Below are 25,334 nucleotides of genomic sequence, written 5' to 3'. Positions count from 1 at the left end.
ATTTAACGGAAAAATTAACACCGTTACCGAATCAGACACCTAAATGGACAACGTTTGTAATTTTAGACACATTGATGAAAAAAAACTTAATTTAAACACCTATTTGAGTTTTAAGATATAGTTTGAACACTTACTTTAGTATTAAACCTAATAAAAAAAACCATACAGTTATTATATACAGAATTTGACCAACCCTGAGGAGAGGAGATGATATAGCATCAACTTTTGTCTCATTTACCGACCACTTACCCCAAAAGCAGCGAGTGAATCTTATCCTCTTCAATCCCATTGTGATATCGTCCACGGAGGGTAGCGTTAATGGCAGATCCGAGTGCTCCGGGCCAACCCACGGTCACCAACGACGAGAATTGTCTAAAATACACCTGCGATGCTGGGTTTTTCTCTAACGCATACCCCTCCGACACTCCTAACCACGACGAAGAAGATTCCAACGACCCACCATCCAACTTTGATTCCGATGACTGCGACTCGGAATGTGATTCCAAGCCGTTGACTGATCTGTCAGCGGGTCTTCGGGTGTTCTCTGATTCCATTCTTAGGATGGAGCTTGCCGGGATGGAGATGGTCAAGGCGATGGAAGCCTCGAGGTGTGAGGCGGAGAAACGGAGGGCGGAATTGGAGGCAGAATTGGCTCGGATGATGTTCCGAACTCAGTCCCAGATCGCTTCGTTTGTCGCTGGAGATGGAGAAAACAGGAAAAGGAAGCGCGAAGCAGATGACGCTTCAAGGGACTCCTCCGTCAGGTGAAAACGAAGTCGTTTTTCTTCATATTTTCATTGGTCTAATTTTTTAATTAGTCCTTTATTGCGCTGAAACTCAATATTTAATCTTTTATTTGATTTTTCTTCTAACAAAATTTGAACTAAATAATTTTATCTATTTAAATGTTAGATGTTTATTTAAGATTTATGGTTTATCGTTTTAAATTTTAGGGTTCTAATTTAATGATTAGGCTTAAACAGTAAGATTTAGAATTTGTGATATTAGGGTTAAGGATTTAAACAGACAAAGTTATATATATCAAGTAATTTGCCTTAAGAAAATCATATCATCACTTCAACAATTACTAAAGATATTATAAATTTCGGCACAATAATAGAATTAAAAGTAGAGGCTCAAATTATTCCAAATTAAGGGATTAAATCCTAAATTTTCAACATAGTAGGACTAAAATCGTAATCAGACCTTATTTTCTTTCAAACAGTGAACATTGATCCCGGTTATTTTTGTTGGTTAATGCAGACAAAGAGCTTTGCTGCTGAGCTTGTTGCAGTGCAACTTACTCTTCTGAATTTCACTAAAACTAATGGAATAATCTTTGGCTTATCTATCAAAGTTGGTGGTGACAATAAAGCCAAAATCTATATCTATGTAATGTACTAATAATTATTTTAAATGAAAAATCTATGTATGGCAGATAATTACCATATTTGTCTATCTACATAATCACCTACATTGCCGCTGTTGATCGTGAAGATAACAAATCTAACTGAGGTTTCTGCGAAAGACAGCTATGGTCTTGGTTTCTCAGCTCCGCCACGCTGAGTAGAGCCTTTCTTCGGTTCATGGCACTTTTTATATATTCCTCCAAGGGTGGGAGGGGTGGTTGTTCTTTGTCATTCTTTGCTTGTCCTCGAATTAGCTGCCAAATGCCATGAATGAATGTAAATACTGCATGGTATATTTTATTCGAAAAATATTTGATACTAGAGGTTTGATAATTAATACCTTTGATGCCCATGACCGCTCTGCTTGTTGGCATGCATCCCGGATGGCCCTCCCAGACATTCTGGATATGTCGATGGGCAATCCTCAGTTGATTATGATTTAAACGTTGCATATAAAACAAAATATACATAATTTACTTTAAAGAAATTAAGATCACAAAATGTAATGGACTTACTCTTCGGTGACTCGAGCGAGTTAAGCTAACTCTGCTTCTGTAAGGTGTTTTGCGTACTGAGCTGCTATTGCCTGCCAATTGTGCTCATCAGGTAGACCGAAGACAATCATTGAATCAAAACGACTGCAAAAACAAATGTGCAATGCAGAAACATTTCATTGGCTTTTTATGATATAATTAGCCTCATCGAACGGGACTGAGACTGCATCTTTGTTACCTAATCAATGCAGGATCAAGATCTTGCTTTCTGTTTGTGGCAGCAATGACAACCACTTTCTTGTCCTGTTCAAATCCATCAATCTGTAAAAACAATAATACATTTTCATTAATGGCACTTAACAGAACTCTATCAGATATTGCAATATTTTCAGGAAAAGGACATTGCATGCTGAAATTAAGAGCAAAGAAATTCATAAAACCTAAAACAAAAAAGTAAAGGTTTTTAACAGGCTAGCTGAGAGGCGCATTTTCATTTGAAACCAAAACCACATGAAAATCCACTTTAACCTGTCGCAATAGCACCGACAAAATTCGACGTGTAGCTTCATGAATTTCACCACCACGAGCAGTGGCAAAAGAATCAACCTGAAATAGAGGATGTCTTGTCAACAATCTAATACAAATGAAATGCAATCTGATGATGGTAAAAACAAGGAAATCAGTGCCCCATATAAATGATTAATCATTACTGGCTTCATTTACCTCATCTAAAAATATGATAGCACCATCAAGAAGCTGATTGGCAAGAGAGAATACTTGTCCCAGTAAGCGTTCACTTTCACCATAGTGCTTTGACACGATAATCTCTAGTGGTACATACAGCAACGGGACACCCTGAAAAGCATAAGCATGCTTCAGATTATTACAGATTTGAATAAAACAATCTCTGGTAGAAACCATCATATTTATACGACGTATTCTACAAAGAACAAAGTGAACTATACTAAGCAACAAATCTATTTTAATATGTAACTAAAAATGCATGTTATAAACATTAATGTTCTAGATAAGAAACTTATTGCTCACCGCCTGATTAGCAATAACACGAGCACAAGATGTCTTCCCTGTACCTGAAATATGTAAAATTTTGACATAGATGAATCGGTTCGAAATTGCTTTCCACGTAAATGAGTTAATGTTTCTTTCTGGGTTGAAAAGAAAACCTGGAGGTCCTTCAAAGAGCACAGCTCTGGGTCTATTAGACTCAAAGTTTTGGCGAGTTCCACGTGCAATATCATCATATACTTGAGGGCTATTTAGAGCCAGCAAAATTGTATCTTCTATTTCTCTGACAAAATGAGTTGTCCGTGTGAATATAAATTTTACAGAACACCGTCTCTGCATAATCTATGTTTGATTGAAAATGGAAGAACAAAGGATATTGAGTCTTTTACATACTGTTTTTGTTGATCATATCCAATATTGTCCCATGATATCTCACCGTGTGGTTTATTCTGATGTGGCTCATCAAGTCCATAAATTCTTACCCCCATGGCCTCTAGGCTAGAGATTGATTTTTGTGCAGGCATCTGTGCAGAACCGTCCTTCGGTTTGTTTACCAGGGTGCTACTTTGTGCAAACCTGCCACCAGCTAGATCTAAGACAGAGACCAAAGCATCAAGCTCCTTCTGATTCAAACTTCCTTGTTTTATAAACTCAATTTCCTATGATATTTTGATGATTAAACAGTTACTCTGTGAAACATAAAGAAAATAACACAATCTCACTCAATACTAAAACATTGTCAGAAGTTGTAAGAAATTAAGACCAACCGCTTTGTCAGAGCTTATTAGTGAACGGAAAATGAGGATGCATAAGTCCCTTTCGTCTCCACTCCTATATACTGAATGCCCCTCGTTTACTCCAGTTTCCTTCTGTTTCTCCAGTGGATTAAGAGTCAGCTGCCTGCCAGGCAACTGAACTGAAACAATAAAAAGGTTGGAACTTCACATGATTTTAATGTCAACATAAATGCAGCTTTAGATGAGGTTTGAAAAGAATTTTATCATTGACAACCTGTCCCATGCACGCAATAGCACATCTGAACCACCACCATGCTCTTCAACCTTCAGTCCAAGATGTGAAGCAAGGTTTGCAATCAACTGGGCAACTTCACAACCAGGAGGAATCTGGAACTTGATCGTAACCTATAGCAAGCGTACTCTTATTAAAATACTTGAGCAGAGCAGAAATATCATGAATCCAGTTATATATACATATCGAGTTTACAGATGACAATTAGCAAAAAACATGCTTTCAGAAAATGAACTACTTAATTTAACCCAAAAATAACATTGTAAATCATCAGGAAGAACAGATAGATCATTAGGATCATCAAGGTGAACCTCCACTTCTAACCCATGAATGAGGGCTACGGTATCAAAGAGGAAAAAAAAAAATAAACTGAAACACAATGAAACAACCTTTTGGCCCTTGACAGCAACAGTAAACCGAGGATAAGAACCATATCTAATTCCTTTATCTTTAAGCCTCTGTTCAATTCGCTGCCTCTCTTTCTTGGCAGTTTCCTCAAGGTTGACTTGACTTACAGGAGGTTCTGATGGAAGAGGAGGTTTGGAGGAGGCCTACAAAAACCAGTTTCACTTCAAATCAATTCAAATAATACAAGCTCCGATAAGCGTAAGCTTATGGTAATGGTACACGTTTGAGGAAACACTGTTATCAGTATTGAGCAAGACAAAACATAGTTTAGGGAGCTTATTTCAGAAATCGTAACACATATAACAGGTAAAAGAGGAAACTAAAATAGAAATTTCGGAAAACATTTGCATCGGACACCAAGAAGCATAAATAGCACAAACCTCATCAGCATCAGCATATGCTGTCTCTATCATTCCTGCTCCAAGCAAACCAGCTAAGACAGCTGGAAGTATAGACTATAGAGTATGACCCTGAAACAGCAGCCACCAACCTTAGCTGCTGGACATCTGATCCGACAGTAAAATTTGAGCTTCTAGGGAAACCTGCATATACTCGGAAATAAGAACTCATTTCCAAAAGATCAAAATGGAAAGTGTAACCCACGATGATATAAAACCATCTTCACTAACAATCAACCGTCAGTTCAACAGCCCATGAATCAACAAAGAAGCATCCAATTTATATACAAAGACAAACGTTTCTTAAAATAACCAAATTAAGAACAATGACCCATTAGAGAAAAAATGATGATCATGTAAGCAATGAAATTTTTACGAAGAAGTTTCCATACAACTAAATTCCAAACATTAATTTCAGGCCATAAATTCCAAAAACAAATAGAAGAAACTTACGGTGGTAGAAAGGAGGAAGGAGATGACGTGAGGGAGCAGGTGAAGGGGTCAGGGTTTTAGGAGAGGCGATCTTTCGCCATGAAGGAGCAGTAGCTCTGAGAAGTCGCTTCAAAATTGCCATTGGAGAAAAAATAAACGAACTCTCTTGGAATCTCTAGATTCTTCACTCAGCTGATTATTTAAAACCCTAAACCCTGAAAAAATCAGTGAATTGTGTAAGTTGAGCTGAAAGGCAAGGAGTTCAGAAAATTCTCCCGCAAAACTAAAGGGTAAATTACACGCTTACTCACTAAATTTTACTCTCCTATTTCATTCATCGTACTTTTAATTTTTTCGATTTACTCATTGAACTTTAAACATTTAACTTTTTTTGTCTCTATTTCATTCATCGTACTTTTAATTTTTTCGATTTACTCATTGAACTTTAGACATTTAACTTCTTTTGTCTCTAGATTGTTTACTCCATAACAGGGTGCTCATGTTGCTTATTTTAATAATAAAACATGTCACATAGGACATATAATTAAAAAGATAAATTATATGTTTACTTACTCAACTTTACAGTCTATCCTATTTTACTCACTATACTTTTAAGTTTTTTCAATTAATATAGTAATGTCATAACACCTTTAGAAATTTAACAGTCGAGTAACAAAAAAGTTCAATGTCTAAATTTCAATAAGAAAATTGAAAAAATAAAAATATGGTGAGTGAAATAAGAGAGAGTAAAATTTAGTGAGTAAACGTGTAGTTTACCCCAAAATAAAAAAGGCAAAAAGATTAATTATAGTTTTGGCCCCTGTACAATACATAAATTCATATTTTGGTACTTCAAAAAAATTTCATTTTCCATACTCTTTCATTCCATCTATCACATCAAGGAAAGTAAAGGAAAGATAATATAATTTAAGACTAAAAAAAGACGAAAATATGTACAGTTGAAAATGTGATAAAAATAACATTTTAAGTTGAACGTAATTTAAAATGTTATATTTTTTTTAATATTTTTTATTGAATTTAAAATGTTATCTTTTTCTTAATATTTTAGGTTTAATCGAAAATGTTAAAGAGAAAAATAATATTTTTTATTAAGTCCAACCTAAAATACTATGGATTTTATCCATTTTCTATTACGTCCCATTTCAATTATTTTTTAGACTTAAACTAAGTTATCTTACCGCATCATTTCAAAAAAGGTTATCTTACCGAATAACTATCGATCACATTAACCCATTATCCTTATGATTCTTGTTGGCGTTGTTTAGAATGAACCCATTATTCTTAGAGTTATTGTCTTTATTAAGGTGAATAAAATTTGATTCGGAAAAAAAAAATTTCGAGTTATTTAAGTCAACTCAAATTATAAATTCGGTTTTCGAGTTTGAGTTGAGTTGAAAATTTAAATTTTCGAGTTACTCAAAAAATTTGAATAAGTATTTTGACAGTTTTACGATTTAGTCTTTAATTTCAATATTCCTTCAATTTTTCTTTCATTTTAAGTCTTTTTTTTACCAAATTTGAACTACATGCTCATAAACCATCTTGGAATACATATTTACTTTCAACTCATCTTTTTTATAACAATTTTTTTAATTTAGTCCTTATTTTTTCCTATTTTATTTATTTCTTCAATTCATCCTTTATTTTAGGTCAATCTTTTATCAAATTTGAACCACATGCTCATAAACCATCATAGAATGCATATGTACTTTCAATTCCTCTTTTTGATAACAAATTTTTTATTTTCCAATCTAGTCCCTTGATCTTTTATATTTTCCTTATTTCTTCAATTCATCCTTTATTTTAAGTCTTTCTTTTACTAAATTTGAACCACATGCTCATATACCACAATAAAATTCCTATGTAACTTTATTCTTACTTTTTTACTAAAATTGTACTTTCTTTTTTATTTAGTCCCTTAATTTGCATTTTACTCAATTTGGTATTTTTGACTATAATTGTTTACAAATTCTTTCTTCCCATCAATTCCTTAACTCCTTTATACTTTCATCAATATTTTACACTCAAAATAATTTCTTTAAATATAATATTATGAATATATTTCATAATTTTAGATTGTATTTGATATTAAATAATATAATGTTACAAGAATATAAGATATATATATATATTAGAGAAAGTAAAATAATGGAACAAATGATTGTCATAAAATATAAATAATTCTAATAAAATTGGTATAGAAACTCGAATAACTCTACTCGAATTTCTTAAACTCGACTTGAAAAAATTTCAAGTTAAGTTCGAGTTGTAAAATACAACTCGTCAACTGGAATTTTTTTTATCTCAACTCGATCGAATGCTCACCCTAACCTTTATTGGGAGATTTGGCTTGAACCCCTTCTTTCGACCAATTTAATATAGTTTTTGAAAAGTGATTTTTAAAAGTGTTGTATAAATAAAATTTTAAAAATGATATATAGAAATACATTTTAAAATTTTACTATTTAGGATTACTGTTAAAAAGTGAGATTAAAAAGATAAAATGTATATTATAGATATTATATTGTAAATTAAAAATATATCATTTAAATTGTATTTACACTTATATAAGAATCATATCAATTTAAATTATAATAAATTCAAAAAAATTATTATTATACATGAATTATATATCAATTTAAACTATAATAAAGATATAAAAAATACAAATAAAAAATATAATTATAATAAAAAAATATATTTTATATAATTCACTCTTAATATTTTAATATATAAATCATGAATTTTATTGATTTTCAAATAATTAAAATAAATTATTAAAAACAATAAATTATTTTTAAGGATGTTAGTATTAAATTATTAAAATATAATATAAATACATAATTGAGTGGAGCCCATACAATAGAAAGGGTAAAATTATAATTTGCTTCCAAATGCAAAATCGAAAAAAAAAAAACTAGAAATCCTAGCTTTTGTAGTTGGTTTGAAATCATTATTTTCACTGCAATTTTTTTCTATTTGACATTAATTTTGCGGTTAAACAGACTTTTAACTAAAAGTGTTTTTAGAAAGCATTACCAAACGGATCTATCTAGTCATCAGCTTGAGTAAGGAAAAATAAAAGCAAAACACACAAAATCATACCTTACGTTTAGTTTTTGTTTCATTTTAGTATCATGCCTTTAAAAACTTAACAAATGATTCACACGTGGTACCTTTTTATGGGTAAATTACATTATTCATCACTCAATTATCTTTTCACTCACATTTTGGTCACTAAAGTTTAAATTTTTTAATTTAATTACTTAGCCTTCAAATTACTCAAAATTTAATCACCTAACTTTTAAATTTAATTTTTAATTATTTATTAATAAAATAATAATAAAAATTTTATGTCACAAAAGTTATTAATTAACCAAATTAGAGTGATTAAAATAGAAGAAGTTTAAAGTTGAGTAGTTAAATTGAAAATTTTTAAACTTTAGTACCAAAATAGAAGTGAGAATATAATTGAGTGATGAATGATGTAATTTACCCATACAAATTGCAGTGTGGTTAAGTTTTAAATGTAATGTACTAAAATGAAATAAAAACTAAACGTTGGGTATGGTTTTAAAAAATCAAAGTTTAAGTACTAAAACGGATCAAAAGTGATAGTTTAAGTACTAAATGTGTAATTTATCCAAAAGAAAAAAAGTCAAAATACTCGGCTTCTTCCTTTTACAAATTAAGTTCAATGTAATATTTGTGGGCTTTTTTTTTTGTTTCAGGTTAAATGAACATCGAATTAACGTCATGAGAGTAAGATCTATCGTCTGTCAATGGCAACGATCGTCAATAATACAAATAATGAATGACGTAGTGGTTAAAATGTCAACAGGTTTAACATAGAGACAAAAATTAGATGATAAAAAGAAATGAAAATAACGAAAGAGGAAAAATAAAAATAAAAATTAATTTTTATAAGAATCTAAATTATATCATTTTGTATGAAATTAAAACCGCGTTATTTTGGTGTGTCATTACATCGTTTGTTATTTAACAGTGAAGTGACTGAAACATGAACAATTCAAAAGTTTAATTATTAAATAAAAAAATCAAATTTACTGACTAAAATGAGAGTGAGAGAAAATGAGTGATAAATTTAAAATTTGCCTTTTTACTATTGTTTTTATTTTTTAAGAAGATAAATTTATAATTATAAAAAGTTTTCTTAATATAATAATAAATGATGATAGTTGTTTCAAGTACGGTGTGTAAATTCAAATATCGGATCCGATCCAAAAATAGGATGCTCGAATTTTCGGATCGGATATCTAATTATCCGATCCGAATATATCTCTTATTTATTTAGAATTCATCGTTTCAAGTCACAAAAATTGAAAATGAAGGAATTTAGGGCTGATTTTCTCCATATCTTATATTCATCCTAAGAGTAATCTCCAGCCCAAAATTCAACCCAATCCGAGTTCATTAGAGCCTTCAAATAAATCGTTCAAGTTTCATCGACAGATTCAGTCTAGAATCTTGTCGAATTTCTTGAAAATTCTAGGAGTAATTTTGTGGTGAAAATTTTCAGATTGAAACTCCATATATTGAAGACCATTCACAAAAAAAATCAGAATTTTTGGAGATAATAACACCTTAGAACAAAGCGATCACAAAAAAAGATTGTTTGAGGACTCACCTTTCAACAGAGTCTACTAGATACTACTGAAGGTATTTGGTTCTGAAATTTTACAGGTGGTTTCTACACACATCAAACGACATTCAAGAATTTTTCCAAAATTTTTGGACACCTGTAACCCCCTCAAAAACGTTGCTCAAGTTGACCCAACGTTTTCTAGGTTATGTGAATGAATCATTAAAGATTCTAATATTGCTCCCTTTAATGTTTCAGATTCGAGGACGAATCCTTTTGAGGAGTGGGGGAATGATACGTGCACCAGAGTCCATAATACATGCTTCTTTGGACTAATGTTTCTACTCGAACCTATTAGAAGAACAAAGTCTCGAAGATTTAAAGCATATATATTCGGTAAGCATAATGTGAATGAATCATTAAACGATTCTAATGTTGCTCCCTTTAATGTTTCATATTCGAGGTTGAATCTATTTGAAGAAAGGGAGGATGATACATGCATCGCAAGGCTCAATTCAAAGGAAGAAGTAACAACTCTTCCAAATGATCCACTCGTCCAAGCCTTGGAAAAGAAGATCAGAACAACATCAGAATTGCAACGACTTTTTGAATGAGATCCTCATCTTATTTGGTCAACATGTCTGGATATACAACCTTCTGTCTCTTAGCTTTCCAATGGTTCTTGAATTGCATCAATCCGATATCGGGAACTCAATATACGTTCATTTTAGTGAAGATGACACATGCAGAAATTCCTATACGAGATTAATACGTGATTTTGTAAATATTAAGAATTTTCAATATTTATATTGATTATTTGTAATATAATTTTATATGATGATGAATTATTTTAGGATTAGATTTATTATTTTATTAGGAATTAAGGTTGAGTTAAAACATTAATTTTAGTTATTATTATTTTATTAGTAATTAGAGTTAAAACATGTTTAGTTTGTTATTATTTTATTCATTAGTTATTTAGGACCTTTAGAACTCACCCCCTATATAAAGGAGGCTTTATTCAACTTTGTAAAACATATTTCTTTGATTAATAATACAACGATAGTTCGTTTTTGCAAGTACTAATTGTCTTGTGCCTTCGAAGCTTTTCTCCTGGAGTTCTTTCAAGTTCTTGTGAGGGAGATTAATCTTCACACTCCAATTTGTCTTTTCATCGCGACTAGGAGGGTTGGTTAGAGTCATATTATCGAGTTTGTCTTTTCATTGTGACTAGGAGGATTCGATAGGACACTTAGAGCCATATTATCGAGTTTGCCTTTTCATTGCGACTAGGAGGGTTCGATAGTATACTTATCCATCTATTTTCCACAAATCCATCCTCGCCATCATCATCTTTACCGTTCACCTTCATAAGGGAGCCACATTCTACTATTCACCCCCCTTTGTTCGTTATCGAGTCTAGAGCTTTCTAGGTTTGATTATTCAACAAGAACAACGTTCATTAATCCACCACCGCTTTCCTATCACATAGTGTCGAGGTGAAGCGACCCATAAAATTTGGGATCGAACTATCACCATCTAAAGTGATCGACGATGATGATCGATCACCTTTTTTTATTTTTTATTTTAAATTATTTTTATTAAATAAAAAATGTCATGCCATACAAAATAATAATAAAATAATTCGAAATGATCAAAACATTAGTAATTCAAAAGTCCAGTGAGTAAATTAGAAAAATTGAAAGTACGATGAGCAAAATAGGAGAGAATATAAATTACCCCAAAAAATTATGGGAAATACTACATATCGTCGTCTAAGATGTATCAACGGTTTCTTCAATAATTATTTAAAATATTTAATAGTTATAGATTAGAGGAAAAATTACACATTTAGTACCTAAACTATCACTTTTGTTCTATTTTAATACTTAAACTTTCATTTTTTTCAAAACTATACTTAACATTTAGTTTTTGTTTCATTATATTATCCTGTCGTTAAAAACTTAAAAGACGGGCAGACAGGGCGTAGTTCCGATAGACGAACGACCAATCCAAACAATAGACCATGAGAAATGACAAGTCGACTAACATAGTTTAGTTTCAGGTCCATCGGACGGTTGACAACAGAGATATGAAGGATTAAGAAGTCGAAGAGTCAATCGTCGATTTGGGGATATTGAGGCATTTTCCGATGAAATGGAGGTCGGAATCACATTCAATGAGTCGAAAAGGTACGGGCTAAAAAGTTTGGGCTTCATCCAATGGATGTGATGGTTAACGACTGTAGACGTGATGGTCGATGAACCCATACGTTAAGTTTTTAACGGTGAGATACTAAAATTGGGGAAAAACTAAACTTTAGATATGATTTTGAAAAATTAAAAGTTTAGATACTAAAATGAACAAAAACTAATAGTTTAAATATTAAACGTATAATTTATCCTAGATTAAAATCACTCCAACATTGAGTTTTTTATTTAAAATTAATGATTACATAATGAGATAAAATTCCAATATTATTGAAGGCTTAACAAGACAAAATAAAATTCCAAAAAAACACCAATAATAATTAAGGTAAAGTACATAAATGTATCTCTTGACTATAAGATATTGCTTTGTTGAGTTTCTTAATTATTAAAAGTTACAAAATCACATTTTGACTATAGGGCATTGCTCCACAACTATTAAAAGTTACAAAATGATCACTCGAGTACTATTTATATGTTCCAAACTCGTCCTTTTATGTTAAAAAGTTGACGACAATCTGAGCTGGACGTTAACATTGACTATGATATGATAAAATATGATTTCAAGATCTTAAACGACTATCATATCTCAATCATAAGTTAATGCCCTACTCAAACTTTCATCAAATTTTTAAAGAAAAAGAACAAATTTAAAACGTATGAATAATTGAGTGATCATTTTGTAACTTTTAATAGTCTAGGAACACTTAACAAAGCAACACCCTACCGTCAAATGATTATTTAGTAACTTTTAATAATACTCAACTAAACATCAACTAAACAACATTGTGGTTAAGGGACCATTTATCTACTTACCCTAATAATTAATGCATAGCTTTCGAGATTGAAGTCTTGGTCAACTCCCAATTGCCAGGCATATTCTTCCTGAGGAAATCAAAAATGGTCTTCGCAGCTGCAATGGAGTACTCGTAGTACAAAGGGAACTGAAACAACGCGAAGATGCCGCTGGGAAGGAACGCTGCCACGTATGTTAAAATCGCAGTCCAAGTTTTTTTCAAATGAACAAGCAGAAGAATCGTGGCCGTGAATGTAAGCATGGTTGTCGTGATGGAGAAGAAGAGGAAAGTAAATCCCAGCGAGAGATTACGTGGGACTTTGTTTTGGAAATCTTCGAACTCCAGTGAGGAGGTGAGGATCGACAGGAAGATCACCACCGAGGTCAAGGAGCTCGCGAGCCCGGCCACGTCCATGACGGTGAAGAACGAGTAGAGTGGTTTCTCCAGGAGGACGGGCTTTCCGTCGCCCGACTGGAAGCCCCCCGGGGCTGTGTACGCGGCTGCAAACACGACGGCGGTGACTAGAACGGCCACCGTAGAGCATGACTGAGAGGTGTTCTTCACCCACTCTTGCGCCGTTTTAAGTTGCTCCAAGTGCGTTTCCTTGAACAACTTATCGGCTGTCTTGTTGTCCTTGTTTCGGTGCAGATCGAAATGCGGCGGAACATGAGTCCTCACTTCCTGCAACATGAGAATATTGATGACATTTGTTGATGAATAAACAGGGTTGAGGTGATTTTTTACCACTATCGTTCAAATCAGTTACCTCAAACCATTTGAATTCCTGTTGCAATTTGATAGCAGGGGTATGTCTGGGTGAACCATGATGATAATATTTGGTGTCAGCAGCATGGTGCAATATGGTGCAGCCATGATTATCGATCCCTCGAACCAACCTATTTTTCTCTTCACGACACATAACCGCATCATACACTTTGTATGTACGATGTAAAGTGACGACATGCAATATGTTCTGCCCCATTTTATTGATGTGCTCAATTGCTTGAGGGTACTCCTTGAGTATCTCCTCCACAATTTCAACGATCCCGGTGCTCGCCGCGATAAACAACGGCGTATCAGGTTCGGCGGTCACACTTCTCTTCACCTCTTCTTCTTTGTCTTCCTTTCTCTCCAAGCAAATCGTATCGTCCTCTTCTGGTTCATGAGACTCGAACCAAGACGAATCGGTTCGCACCAAAAGATTCGCGAGTACAACAGCTGATGAATGCATTTTCTTTTGACTCCACATCCGATCAATTATTTTCCATCCTGTAAATACACCCACATATGGAAAATGACATATATTTTGGATGTTCATATAAGAATGTTGATTTGGGGTGTATATAGCGGAGGATTTAGACGCTCTTGTAGAAACAATGTCGAACTTCTCGGAGCAGAGGTATCTGATTCTTGACGCTATTATACATCGCGTCAAGAATCGAGATGCCTCTAAGTTCTACATTATTTCTGCAAGAGCGTCGAATAAATGATTTCTAACCTGTGGCAAGGCACCTCCAGAACCGGCAGTACAGCTTGAACCCCTTGGAGTGGCCCGATTGATGGCGAGCTTTGCTTGGCTCACCCTGCTCCAAATCTCTGCTCTGCAGAACTATTGGGAGCTTGTCGCTCTCATCTCCGCAACATGGTTCGTCCGGAACGCCTTAAAGAAATAGACGACGTATGAATTAAACGGTACGATATTATCTGATTCGTCGACGACATATGAATCAAACGACGTACTATGATAGACGAATCGCTCGAATATTCCATAGGAAAAACTACTCCTGAAAGCAGTGGTCATGGCAGCCAGCAGATGAAGACCCGTCTTCCCATTGTTGTCTTTGTACTTTGCAAGCTGTGGATACTTTTCCACAGACCAAATTGCAGTGTCTGAAATGCAAAATATAGAAATGTTATCGATAGTTTTGCAATATTTTAAAATTTTTAATTCTAGTTTCAGTACCTCTACTATGCTGAAACTTGGAATTTAATCATTCTACTATGGTTATTACTAGAGATGGCATGGGTAGGGTCAGGTTTTTAGCCCACTTAAACCCGATCCAAAAATTAAACCCCTCAACATACATTCGATCTGATTCGAGTTTAGAGGATTTCGTTCGACCCAATTTTTTAAGTAAAAACCCACACCGACCCTCCTAAATATATATAAGAATTTTCATTGTTATTAGATAAAATAAAGTTCTAATTGAAAAAATAATGTACAAAAATGTATTATTACAATTATCTCTAAATATATAAAAGATAATTATAATATATAAGTCGAGTTTTTATTGTAGATTTAAATCCGATGAGACCACATCCTTTAAAAAAAATCTGATATAACTCAACTCAAATCCGAATTTGAATAAAATATACATATAGTTATTATAGTTGAAGTGATCGATGTACCAAGAATCTAAAACCGGAATTAGACATACCAAAGTGTTGGCCGATGACTGCAATATGAAGAATGGAGACTCCATCGTCTCTGGTGTAATGCTTATGAAGATTCCCCACTCGTTCAATCTCCCTAGCCAAATACATCACCATCATCTTGTTCCCATACTCCGCCGCTCTGAACAACGGCGTCTCCCCAAACTTGTTCCGATCCGCCAGTATCTCCTCCCTTTCCCGCGCATCATTTTCTCCGTCGACGGAGAACAACAGCTCGCTGATCAACAAGTCAGCCGCTCTGATTTTACCGGTGGTCGCCGCTTCGTGCAGAACGGTGTTTCCGTAAACGTTCTTCATCCTGATCAGCTCGCGTTTCCTCGCCGGCGGCACCAATTTAACCAGCATCTCGAGCATCTCCTCGCTCCCTCGGTAAGCCGCGACGTGAAATATAGTGTCCCTGCACACGGTGACTCGACTGAACAACGCTTCAAGGTTTTCGTGGTAAATCTTCTTCAAGCCGTGAACGTCGTTTGCCAAAAGCTTGACGTAAGCCTCTTTCATTTCGTGGAAATTGTTCGACTCGGAGTTGGAGATGATTATTTCTTTCTCCATTGTTAAAGCTTTGAGATAACTTGAGGAATGACGACTTCCATGGGAGGATTTTATATCTCGATGTTGCTGAAAAAAATATACGTGCATGGCATCTTACTTTGCTTAACTAACTTATAAAGATGATAACAAGAAAAAGAAAATTTGAAGAATTCTTGAGCATATTAACTTTAATGCAAGCCAAGCTTAGGCACATGCATCGTGATACACACTACATTAAAAAATCATGGCTGGAAATATCATTGGCATTTGTACTTAGTTTAACTACTTGATAAAGTTTGAAGAATCAGTGATAAAATGAATGTCGTTTTTCTTAGAAGGCTTTGAGTTCGATTAGTTGTGTCTACTAGATGTACATGGGTGGTCAATTGATTATGAAATTATAAACTTAATTAAAATATTTTGTTATAATCGATGATTATTTTGTTATAATCGATGGTATTTATATAATGATATAACTTTTTAGACTTTAGTGATAGAAAGAAAAATTCGCCTAAATTTTTAGGGACTGTTGGTATAATATTCCTAAAGATAAATGTGAGGGGAAAGAAAAAGTTGAAGAAATCTTGAGCATATTATAAAGTTAAAAAATTGCAAGCGAAGCTTAGGGACATTGTGATTAACAGGAGACACTTAGTTGAATACTGTATTATGTAATTTTTCTGTTCAACCTACATAATTGAATCAATTAAGCCTGATCATAATGAGATGTTTAATTAATTAAAAATCTTTATAAAACTTTTTAAAGCATTTTTTAAAAAATTTAATTTTTTTAAATTTTGTTATTATTATTTTAATATTTCTTTTACACAAGTTACTGACATGATATTCGTTTGTCAAAAAGATGCAGTTTCTCAATTCAGTGGTTCAATTTTTTTTGTTATTCCGGTTCTCAAGGCTTTACTTTGATTAATCCAGATCGATTCGGATCGTAATAATTTTAGTTGGTGAGTCTCTCAACAGAGATTTTCTACATATACAAAACTCGAACTCGAGACTTGCTTAATAAAATAATAGTGCGGGTAAAAGATATTTTGATATAAAATGCACTTACCTAATAATCTGAAAATTAGTCACTATCCACCTAAATTTTGAAGAAAATCACATACACCCCCTTGACAATCATTTACTAATTCAATAGTTTTTTATGCAACTAATTCAATTGTTGAATTTTAATCATATATATATATATAATGTAAAACGTAATTAATAAGGACTTAAAATACTATTAGACCAAAATTTTGGGAGAGCAAGAACACCTTTCACTCTCCATGCCTCCCAATATATATATATATATATATATATAGGTTAAATTCACTCACACGCAGAGTAAAACTTTTTAGTTTGACATTTTCTTATGACCGCTGGATTGAAAGAAATCAAAGGATGAGATTAACTCATTTTTTAGTGAATATTTCCTCATTTCTTACTGTTAATCTCAACCTTTGATTTTTCCTCATCCAACTATCATAAAAATATATAAAACTTTTTAATTTTAATATTTTGTGTGGAGGTGTTGGGGGGTTTTTTAAGATCGGAGAGTAGAAGGTGTTATTGCTCTCTCAAAAAGTTTGGTCTAATAGTATTTTAAGTCATTACTAATTCAAGCTTATCACCTCTCTAACTTTTTAGATTAAATAGCTAATATTTAATTTTAACTTCTTATCTTATTATTTTTAGGATAAATTACATGTTAAGTACTTAAACTATCAGTTTTTATCATATTTTAGTACTTAAACTTTAATTTTTTTCAAAATTATACCCAACATTTAATTTTTGTTTCATTTTAGTACAATTCCATTAAAAACTTAACGAAATTATTACAACTTGAAACTTTTTTATGGGTAAATTACATCATTCATCCCTTAACTGTGTTCTCATTCCTATTTTGGTCATTGAAGTTTACTATTTTTTATTTAATTACTTAACTTTTAAATTACTCCTAATCTAATCACTCTACCTTTCAAATTTATTTTTTTAATTATATATTAATAAAATAATAAAAAATATCACATCACAAATTATTATTAATAAAATAACTTAGAGTGATTAAAACATGAGCAATTTGAAAGTTGAGAATTTAAATTGAAAAATTTTAAACTTTAATGACCAAAATAGGAGTGAGAAGATTGTTGACTGATGAATGATGAAATTTACACATGAAAAATTGTCACGTGCAAAAATTCTGTTAAAATTTTAAATGTGGGAGCTAAAATTAAATAAAAACTAAACGTTACGTATTGTTTAAAAAAATGAAGGTTAGGTACTAAAACATATTAAAATTGATAGCTTAGGTACTAAATTGGTAGTTTACCCTTATTTGTTAATGTCTTGTTCTACCGCAGTTGTTTTACCAGCGATATCCAACTCTTCTAGGAACAACAATTTCAAATCAAGTGTTCTAACAAAGAGAATTCATGGCCAGATAATACCATAAACCAGTAGAACAGAGAAAACTAAAATGCATATCCAAGGAAGACGAAGCAAAAGGAACTTAAAAAGTTTCAGTTCATGGCGCCGCCAGGAGAGCACTGCCTTGCTTGATGAGCACGAAAACGCTCCCGCCATCTCCTCTCGAAATCCGCAGTTCTTCGCCGAGGTACGTCGTGAGCAACCATGATTCAGTGTTGGCGATCGACAGCGGGATCTTCAACAGCGGCTGACTGGAAATTGTGTTTTGCACGGCGGCGAACATGCCTCTGATCGGACCGAGATCGATGTTTTGTCCAAGAAAGTCAACGGTTTCCGGTAAATCTATGGAGTCTGTCAGCTGGGGAGTTCCGATTTTGCCTTCTTGGAACTTGATCTACGTATAAAGAAACATTTCCTTTATTAATGCCTGGGCAGTAAAGGGAACACTACACTGGTGGTCCTTAAAACGTTAGAAATTGTCCACTTTGGTCACCAAATTTTTTAAAATTATGTTATAATCTTCTAACTGTTAATTCACTTTTATTACAATTATAATCCTCCCACACGAGTATTGTAATTCCTTCCTTTATTATCATTTTTCGGTATTCTTCTAATCATCTTCTATAACCACTAATAGTTACAAATAATAAATAAAAATAAACAAAGAAGAAAAAGGAAAAAAATGAAAATCATTTATTTTGATCTTGGCCATTGATCTAGTGATTGTTATACAAGTTTAAAAGTTTAGGGACCAAAATGAAAGCATATTAAAAATTTAGTACCTGCACACGCTTGGGACTTCAAAGCTCAAATATAGCATTTGTGCTTATAGAACTCGAAGCCAATGGCCCCGAGATGAGAACATAATTCTCGACGGTGAGATTTTCAGCATCGATCGTCTGCGATCTGCGTTATTTCCTCAATCTTAACCAATGGCAAATGACCACTCGACAGCAATGGAAACAGACCCAGGAACGATGTGTACCTGCAGGAAAATCAAGATCCGCCATAATGAAATTTCACAAAGTAAGAGAATTAGCAAGTAAAAAGTGTCAATTTCAAGAACTCATCAACAATCCTTATAAAACTATTCAATTTATGTATGATTGAAGAATAATATCGATATTGTTCTTACAATATCAATAATGTTGCTACTGGGTACCCTATTTTGGCATGAAAAAACTTATCTTCCGACCCCAAATGTCCTATTGAGGTCCTCAACTGATATTTAAGTATTTTATTTGATATTAGGGGTCATAAAGGACCGAAAACATGCTGAAAACACTCAAATGATGAAATCTACCATGAACATGCTTCAAGCTTATGTGTAACACCCCAACCCGTACCCGACTCGGATACGAGTCTGAGATGTCACATTGACTTTTTGAAACAATATTCTTACAATATAAAAAAACATTTGAACTCATATTAAGAAAATACAATAATATACTATTATTATTATGTTTCATTATAAAAATTTAAGGCAAAAACGTATTTATGAACAGTACTATACGGTATGAACAATACCATGATCAGTGCTGAACAATACCATGAACAGTGCTACAGTGTGCCAATGCACTGCTATAGTGTACAGATGCGATGCAAAAAAACATTGAATATAATTTGTGTATCGATGCACTGCTACAGTGTAATGATGCACTGCTACAGTACTTTCGTAAAACGTACATAAAACTCGTAAAAATTTACCCTTTCTTCGCTATACAATTATATTTACATAAATACGTTTAAAACATTACAAAACTCGATCAGAGCATAATTACTTAATTTACCGACTTTGTTTACATGCCAACCTATTTATCACATAATAATACATACTGTGTAATTTACTTCTGATCTGATCTTTGAACAGAGTTATGTTGTTACTTTGAACCTAGCTTTGATCCTCCTGCTTCTTAGTACCTACGTGTAAATCACTTAAACGCTAAGTCATAGACTTAGTGAGGCATAAACATAATATTGATGCATTTTTCATGAATATAAACATGCAATTTATGAATTCAATCATGTCACATATGATTCAGTATACATAATAACAACATAATAACATACGATAATGCAAACACGTTTGTCATATAAGCATATACTGAACATTTCTATACATACCATGTAACACATATATTATTTCACAGCAGAGCACACATATTATCATATCAATTGATTTATTTACTCTCTTTAAAGACCATGTATTAGCCCATGTATACTTTTGAGAACTTAAGGTATGCGAGTACATTGAGGTTGTGCACAATTATGCAGTCACCACAACTCGTATAAATGTCCCGAATGATCAGTCCATAGATTCCGAAGAACCTAGGTAAATGGTCCATATGTCCCGAAGAAACAATCCATATGTCCCGAAGAACATAGGTAAACAGTTCATATGTCCCGAAGAACATAGGTAAATAGTCCATATGTCCCGAAGAACATAGGTAACCCTCGACCCTTGGCATGCCAATTATACCCCTAGCTCTCATATCACATAACATGGGCATTATCATTTATAACAGTTCACATATTCACATCATTTCTCTTATAAACACATATCTCTTCTTTTCTGTCACGTATCACATGTACGTGTAATCATTGATCTTATATCATAAGACTTTCTCGTATATTCTCATATCTCATTACCACATATTCATTTCATTCTCTATATCCTTATCACATAGCTTATTTCACATTCATATGTCACAGAGTTCATATCACTTTGCATGTAATCACATAGATCATATCATATAGCCTATATCATTTCTCATGTTTTTATGTAAACAAATATGCCATGTCTTGTTTACTTATGTTCATATATGTATATATATATATCACACAACAAACAAAATAACATGTCAAACATATTACATATACATGTAATCATAAATCATGTCACATACAATAACATTTTAGGAGTCACTTCTTACTATAGTAACTACATCACTGGCTCATCGCAAGCCAATGTTTATTCGATAACATAAGTACAAATTAAATTACACTAACCTTAGCCTTGCTTGCTTTGATCCTAATTCTTTGATTGTTCCGGAACTTGGTTAGGCTCAATATCTACATAAACATAATTTCTGAGACGATTATCAGAAGCCTAAACCTTATAACTTGATGTTAATAACTTAAGCTAGTTTAATGAACCAAAATTTCATTTTTTTTCCTTTAGGGGTGTACCGATGCACTATGAGTAGGGCTGAATAACGAAACCGAGAAAACTGAAAAACCGACACGAACCAAGTAAAACGGTTTGGTTCGGTTTAACCTTATACGGTTCGGCCATTTGTTCCATATTAACCCGAATAAACAAATTGGTTCGGTTACCCAGTTACCCTTACCCATAAGTGGTAAGCCCAATTAAAGAAAATAAAAAAACCCTAAATCTAAATAACAATATTTTATTTTTCTCCACTCTCCAACCCTTACTCAGCCGTTCTTGACTCTCCACTCTCCATTCTCCAGTATCCACCATTTTCATTTCTATAATGATTCGACAGAGCTTCAAGTCTTCAACTGCAACGATTCGACAGAGCTTCATCTCTTTCCCTTCATCTTAGCATCTTGAATGTGATTTCATAAGGTAAATAATATTAAAAATATTTTGGTATGTTAATTTTGGGGTGTGAATTTAGGGGTTTTTTGTGGGTTTCAATGTTGCATTGATGATTGCTATTTTGTTTCATGAAATATATTATTTGCATGTGGGTCTGTGTTCTGTTGATCCTGTTTTGATGGTGGATGGTATTGTGGGTTGTTCTTGGGTGACTTATAGATAAGACTAGGACTAGGTTGAGTCACTCAGTGGTTGCTTTCGTAAATTAACCCCCTAGTAATAAGGGCCAAAGATAGGGGGAAATCTTGTCTAGTTGATAGTTCATTAGTGGTATTATGTACGTACAGACTGATAGAGCAATTTTATATACGTACAGACTTCTGACATAGCAAGAGCTTAGGAGATAGTTTTGGAATTGTTTCATGAATAATGAATGATTATCTGGCAAAACATTTTCACATATTGAAAATGCACAAACTGGAATCAATATAAATGGCACTCCGTGCAATAGAAAAATCACAAAACAATTACTGAAAAGGAGTCAAATGAACATGGAATTACATCAAGGTAGAGACTAGATACTAGGAAATAAAAAGATAAATTCTCTGAAAATGATTCGAGATTTGATTAAATTATGTGATAAATATGTGTTTTTACATTCTACCTTATTTAACATGTGTTTAAAACTTTAATTGTTTTAACTGATTATCTCAATAAACTTTAAGCTCGTTAAGTTGTTTTCAATGTCATTACATGACTTATAGGTAAAGTTCTAATTGATTTATGATAATATCACCTCAAAGTCATAGGCCAACCATTTGTATATGTAAATATTCATTTTTACAACTTCTAGAGTATAACCATAGAATCATTTTTGTAATACTCTTTTGTTTATCTTGTTAATCCGAGCATTGGTGTGTATTTTAAGTTATTTGAGTTATGCTTCTTCATGCTTAATATGTAGTGAGATTAATGGTTTGTGTTGCTTTGATTGAGTTTAGCATGATGATGATTTCTGTACGATGAACATAATTCATGTTTTGATTCAACTTCCTCCTTTTGCTTCAACTTTCACTTTCTTCAATCTTTTCTTGTCATTGTAAAATTTTTTTCCTTCAGAAAATGAAATCTTCATAATCTAGTGGTACTCATATGTTTCGCGCTGAAGATGAAACTCCTTGTGATACTCCAAATAATTCAAATGATGTTGTCAAAACTGATCAATCAGCTGAAGCTTCTTCAAGCATCCCATCGAATCATCAGTAGCCTTTAAAAAAACCAGGAGGCAGGTTAGGTACCACAAGTTTTGTAGTTTGGGAACATTTTACAAAATTACCTTGTGTAGTTGGAGATATTCCACAATGTAGCTGTAATTATTGTGGAAAAACCCTTAAATGCCCAACTAAAAGTGGAACTAGTGTCATGAATAATCATATGAAACGTTGTCTTAAGTACCTATTTAACAAGGTAGATGCAAAATAACAGAATTTGTGTTTTAAATCAGAGGAGGATGGGCAGCAAAGTTCGAGTTCATTTATTTGGAAATTTTACCAAACACAATGTAGAAAATATTGTGCTAGGATGATTATCATGGATGAATTACCTTTTAGAGTTGTTGAGTATGATGGATTTCGAGATTTTTGCAATATGATGCAGCCTAGATTCCAAGTTCCGTATAGGTTCACTATAACAAAGGATTGCATAGAAATTTACTTGGAAGAAAAAGATAAACTTTTTAAGTATTTTAAGAGTTTCAATCAAAGGGTTTCTCTCACTACTGACATATGGACTTCTAAGCAAAACCTTAGTTACTTGTGTCTCACTGTCCATTTTGTTGATGATGAATGGAAATTACATAAACGAATCTTAAATTTTACACCCATTCCAAGTCATTCGGGTAATGTGATAGGGAAATGCATTGAAAAACACTTGCTTGAGTGGGGAATAGATAAGGTGCTCACAATCACAGTTGATAATGCTAGCTCTATTGATGTTGTGATCAAGTATATAAAAAAGGCTAAACAATTGGAAACATAATATTTTAGGGAGTGATTACATTCACATAAGGTGTTGTGCACACATATTAAATCTAATTGTTAGAGAAGGTTTGAAAGATTTGAATGACTCGATTTTTAGAATTCGTTCAGCTGTTAGATATGTTATGTCATCACCATCTAGGATGCAAAGGTTTAAGTTGTGTGTTGAGCAAGAAAAAATTGAGAGCAAGGGTTTAGTTTGCTTGGATGTTGAAACTAGATGGAATTCAACATTTTTAATGCTAGATGTTGATGTGAGATTCGAAACAACTTTTTACAGGTTTGGAGAGGAGGATTTTAAGTATAGAGATGAGCTTTCAAGTTCAAAAATGAAGAGTCTACCTATTGACTTAGATTGAGAGCATGCTTGTGCTTTATTGCCATTTTTAAGAGCCTTTTATGATGCTACATTGAAGCTGTCCGATTCTTCATATGTTACTAGCAATTATTATTTTCATGTTGTGTTTATCATTGGAATAAGAATTAATGATAAGCGAAATGATCCAAACTCAAGCATAAAACTTATGGCTTCAAATATGAGGGAAAAATATCACAAGTATTGGGGGAATGTGAAAAATCTTAATCCACTCTTATTCATTTCTATGATTTTAGATCCTAGACATAAGATGGATTATGCAATCTTTGTGAATTGTGATTGATGAAGTTTACGATGCTGAGAAAGCTGAGCAATTGAGTGAAATTGTAAAACAAACTTTAAGTGAGTTGTTTGATCATTATAGTTTGTTAAGTGGTAAATCCCAAGAGGAACCAAGTGTTGCTTCTCAATCTAATGTCTCTAGGGTTGAAACTGATGATGCTTGATTTGTTTGCTTATTCCAAGACCAAGTACAAAAGGAAGAGGGCTGAAAGTGTGTTTAGTGAAGGAAAATCTGAACTTGAAAAGTATTTGGAGGACAAATTAGAACCTGATGTTAAGAAATTTGATTTGCTTGATTGGTGGAAGATACAAAGTCAGACTTATCTCATAATTTCTATAATGGCTCGAGATATTTTGGCAATTCCTGTAACTACAGTGGCTTAAGAATCTACTTTCAGCACTGGAGGTCGTGTTCTTGACTCATTTCGGAGTTCTTTAACTCCAAAAATTGTTGAGTGTCTCATTTGTGCGCAAAATTGGTTGAGAGCATCACCTATAGCAATCCAAAAAGAGGAACAAATTGAAGAAATTGAGAACATTGAGAGTGGTAAGTAATAATTATGTAAACACTTGTAAATATATTTTCTAACTCATTTATGTAAATATTATTACTTCTTGATATTTTTGACTTTTAATAGGTTTCGAAGATTTAAGGCTAAATGAAACAATGATGACCATTGATGATTGATCGAAGATGGACACTTACAAAGGTAATTTCTATGATTTAATGTTATAAAGCTTATGACATGATAATATTTGAAACCAAACCGATTGAAATTTTTATGATTTAATGTTACTGCAGCTTATGACATGATAATATTTAAATATTGTTTCTG

At 33.0% G+C, this 25,334-nt stretch overlaps 2 protein-coding genes and 2 pseudogenes across 2 annotated transcripts; 1 reads left to right on the top strand and 3 right to left on the bottom strand.

The window, feature by feature from the left end:
• The first annotated feature begins 215 nt into the window (after positions 1-215).
• LOC120151798 (uncharacterized protein At4g22160-like) lies at positions 216-1,450 on the top strand. The gene is made up of 2 exons (XM_039164151.1): positions 216-764; positions 1,264-1,450. The coding sequence occupies exons 1-2, from the start codon at positions 319-321 to the stop codon at positions 1,310-1,312; spliced, it is 495 nt and encodes a 164-aa protein (XP_039020082.1). The 5' UTR covers positions 216-318; the 3' UTR covers positions 1,313-1,450.
• LOC120151797 lies at positions 1,253-19,956 on the bottom strand (annotated as a pseudogene).
• On the bottom strand, positions 12,852-15,830 carry LOC120151840. Its single transcript, XM_039164173.1, has 5 exons — positions 15,263-15,830; positions 14,565-14,714; positions 14,323-14,484; positions 13,591-14,093; positions 12,852-13,505 (listed from the first exon to the last, which is right to left on the bottom strand). The coding sequence occupies exons 1-5, from the start codon at positions 15,828-15,830 to the stop codon at positions 12,852-12,854; spliced, it is 2,037 nt and encodes a 678-aa protein (XP_039020104.1).
• On the bottom strand, positions 18,335-21,706 carry LOC120151839 (annotated as a pseudogene).
• Between the last annotated feature and the right edge of the window lie 3,628 nt (positions 21,707-25,334).

This window comes from Hibiscus syriacus, unplaced genomic scaffold (genome assembly GCF_006381635.1).
Source record: "Hibiscus syriacus cultivar Baekdansim isolate YM2019G1 unplaced genomic scaffold, ASM638163v2 tig00111069_pilon, whole genome shotgun sequence".
Classification (NCBI taxonomy): Eukaryota; Viridiplantae; Streptophyta; class Magnoliopsida; order Malvales; family Malvaceae; genus Hibiscus; species Hibiscus syriacus.
This window is presented reverse-complemented; position numbering and strand designations above follow the sequence as displayed.

Excerpts from the sequence above, each read along its gene's own strand:
- LOC120151840 (XM_039164173.1), bottom strand. The coding sequence starts at position 15,830 with ATGGAGAAAGAAATAATCATCTCCAACTCCGAGTCGAACAATTTCCAC. Across the intron at positions 14,715-15,262 it reads AGTCATCGGCCAACACTTTG|ACACTGCAATTTGGTCTGTG; the intron begins GTATGTCTAATT and ends TTTGCATTTCAG. Across the intron at positions 13,506-13,590 it reads AGGAATTCAAATGGTTTGAG|GAAGTGAGGACTCATGTTCC; the intron begins GTAACTGATTTG and ends CTCATGTTGCAG.
- LOC120151798 (XM_039164151.1), top strand. The coding sequence starts at position 319 with ATGGCAGATCCGAGTGCTCCGGGCCAACCCACGGTCACCAACGACGAG. Across the intron at positions 765-1,263 it reads TCAAGGGACTCCTCCGTCAG|ACAAAGAGCTTTGCTGCTGA; the intron begins GTGAAAACGAAG and ends TGGTTAATGCAG.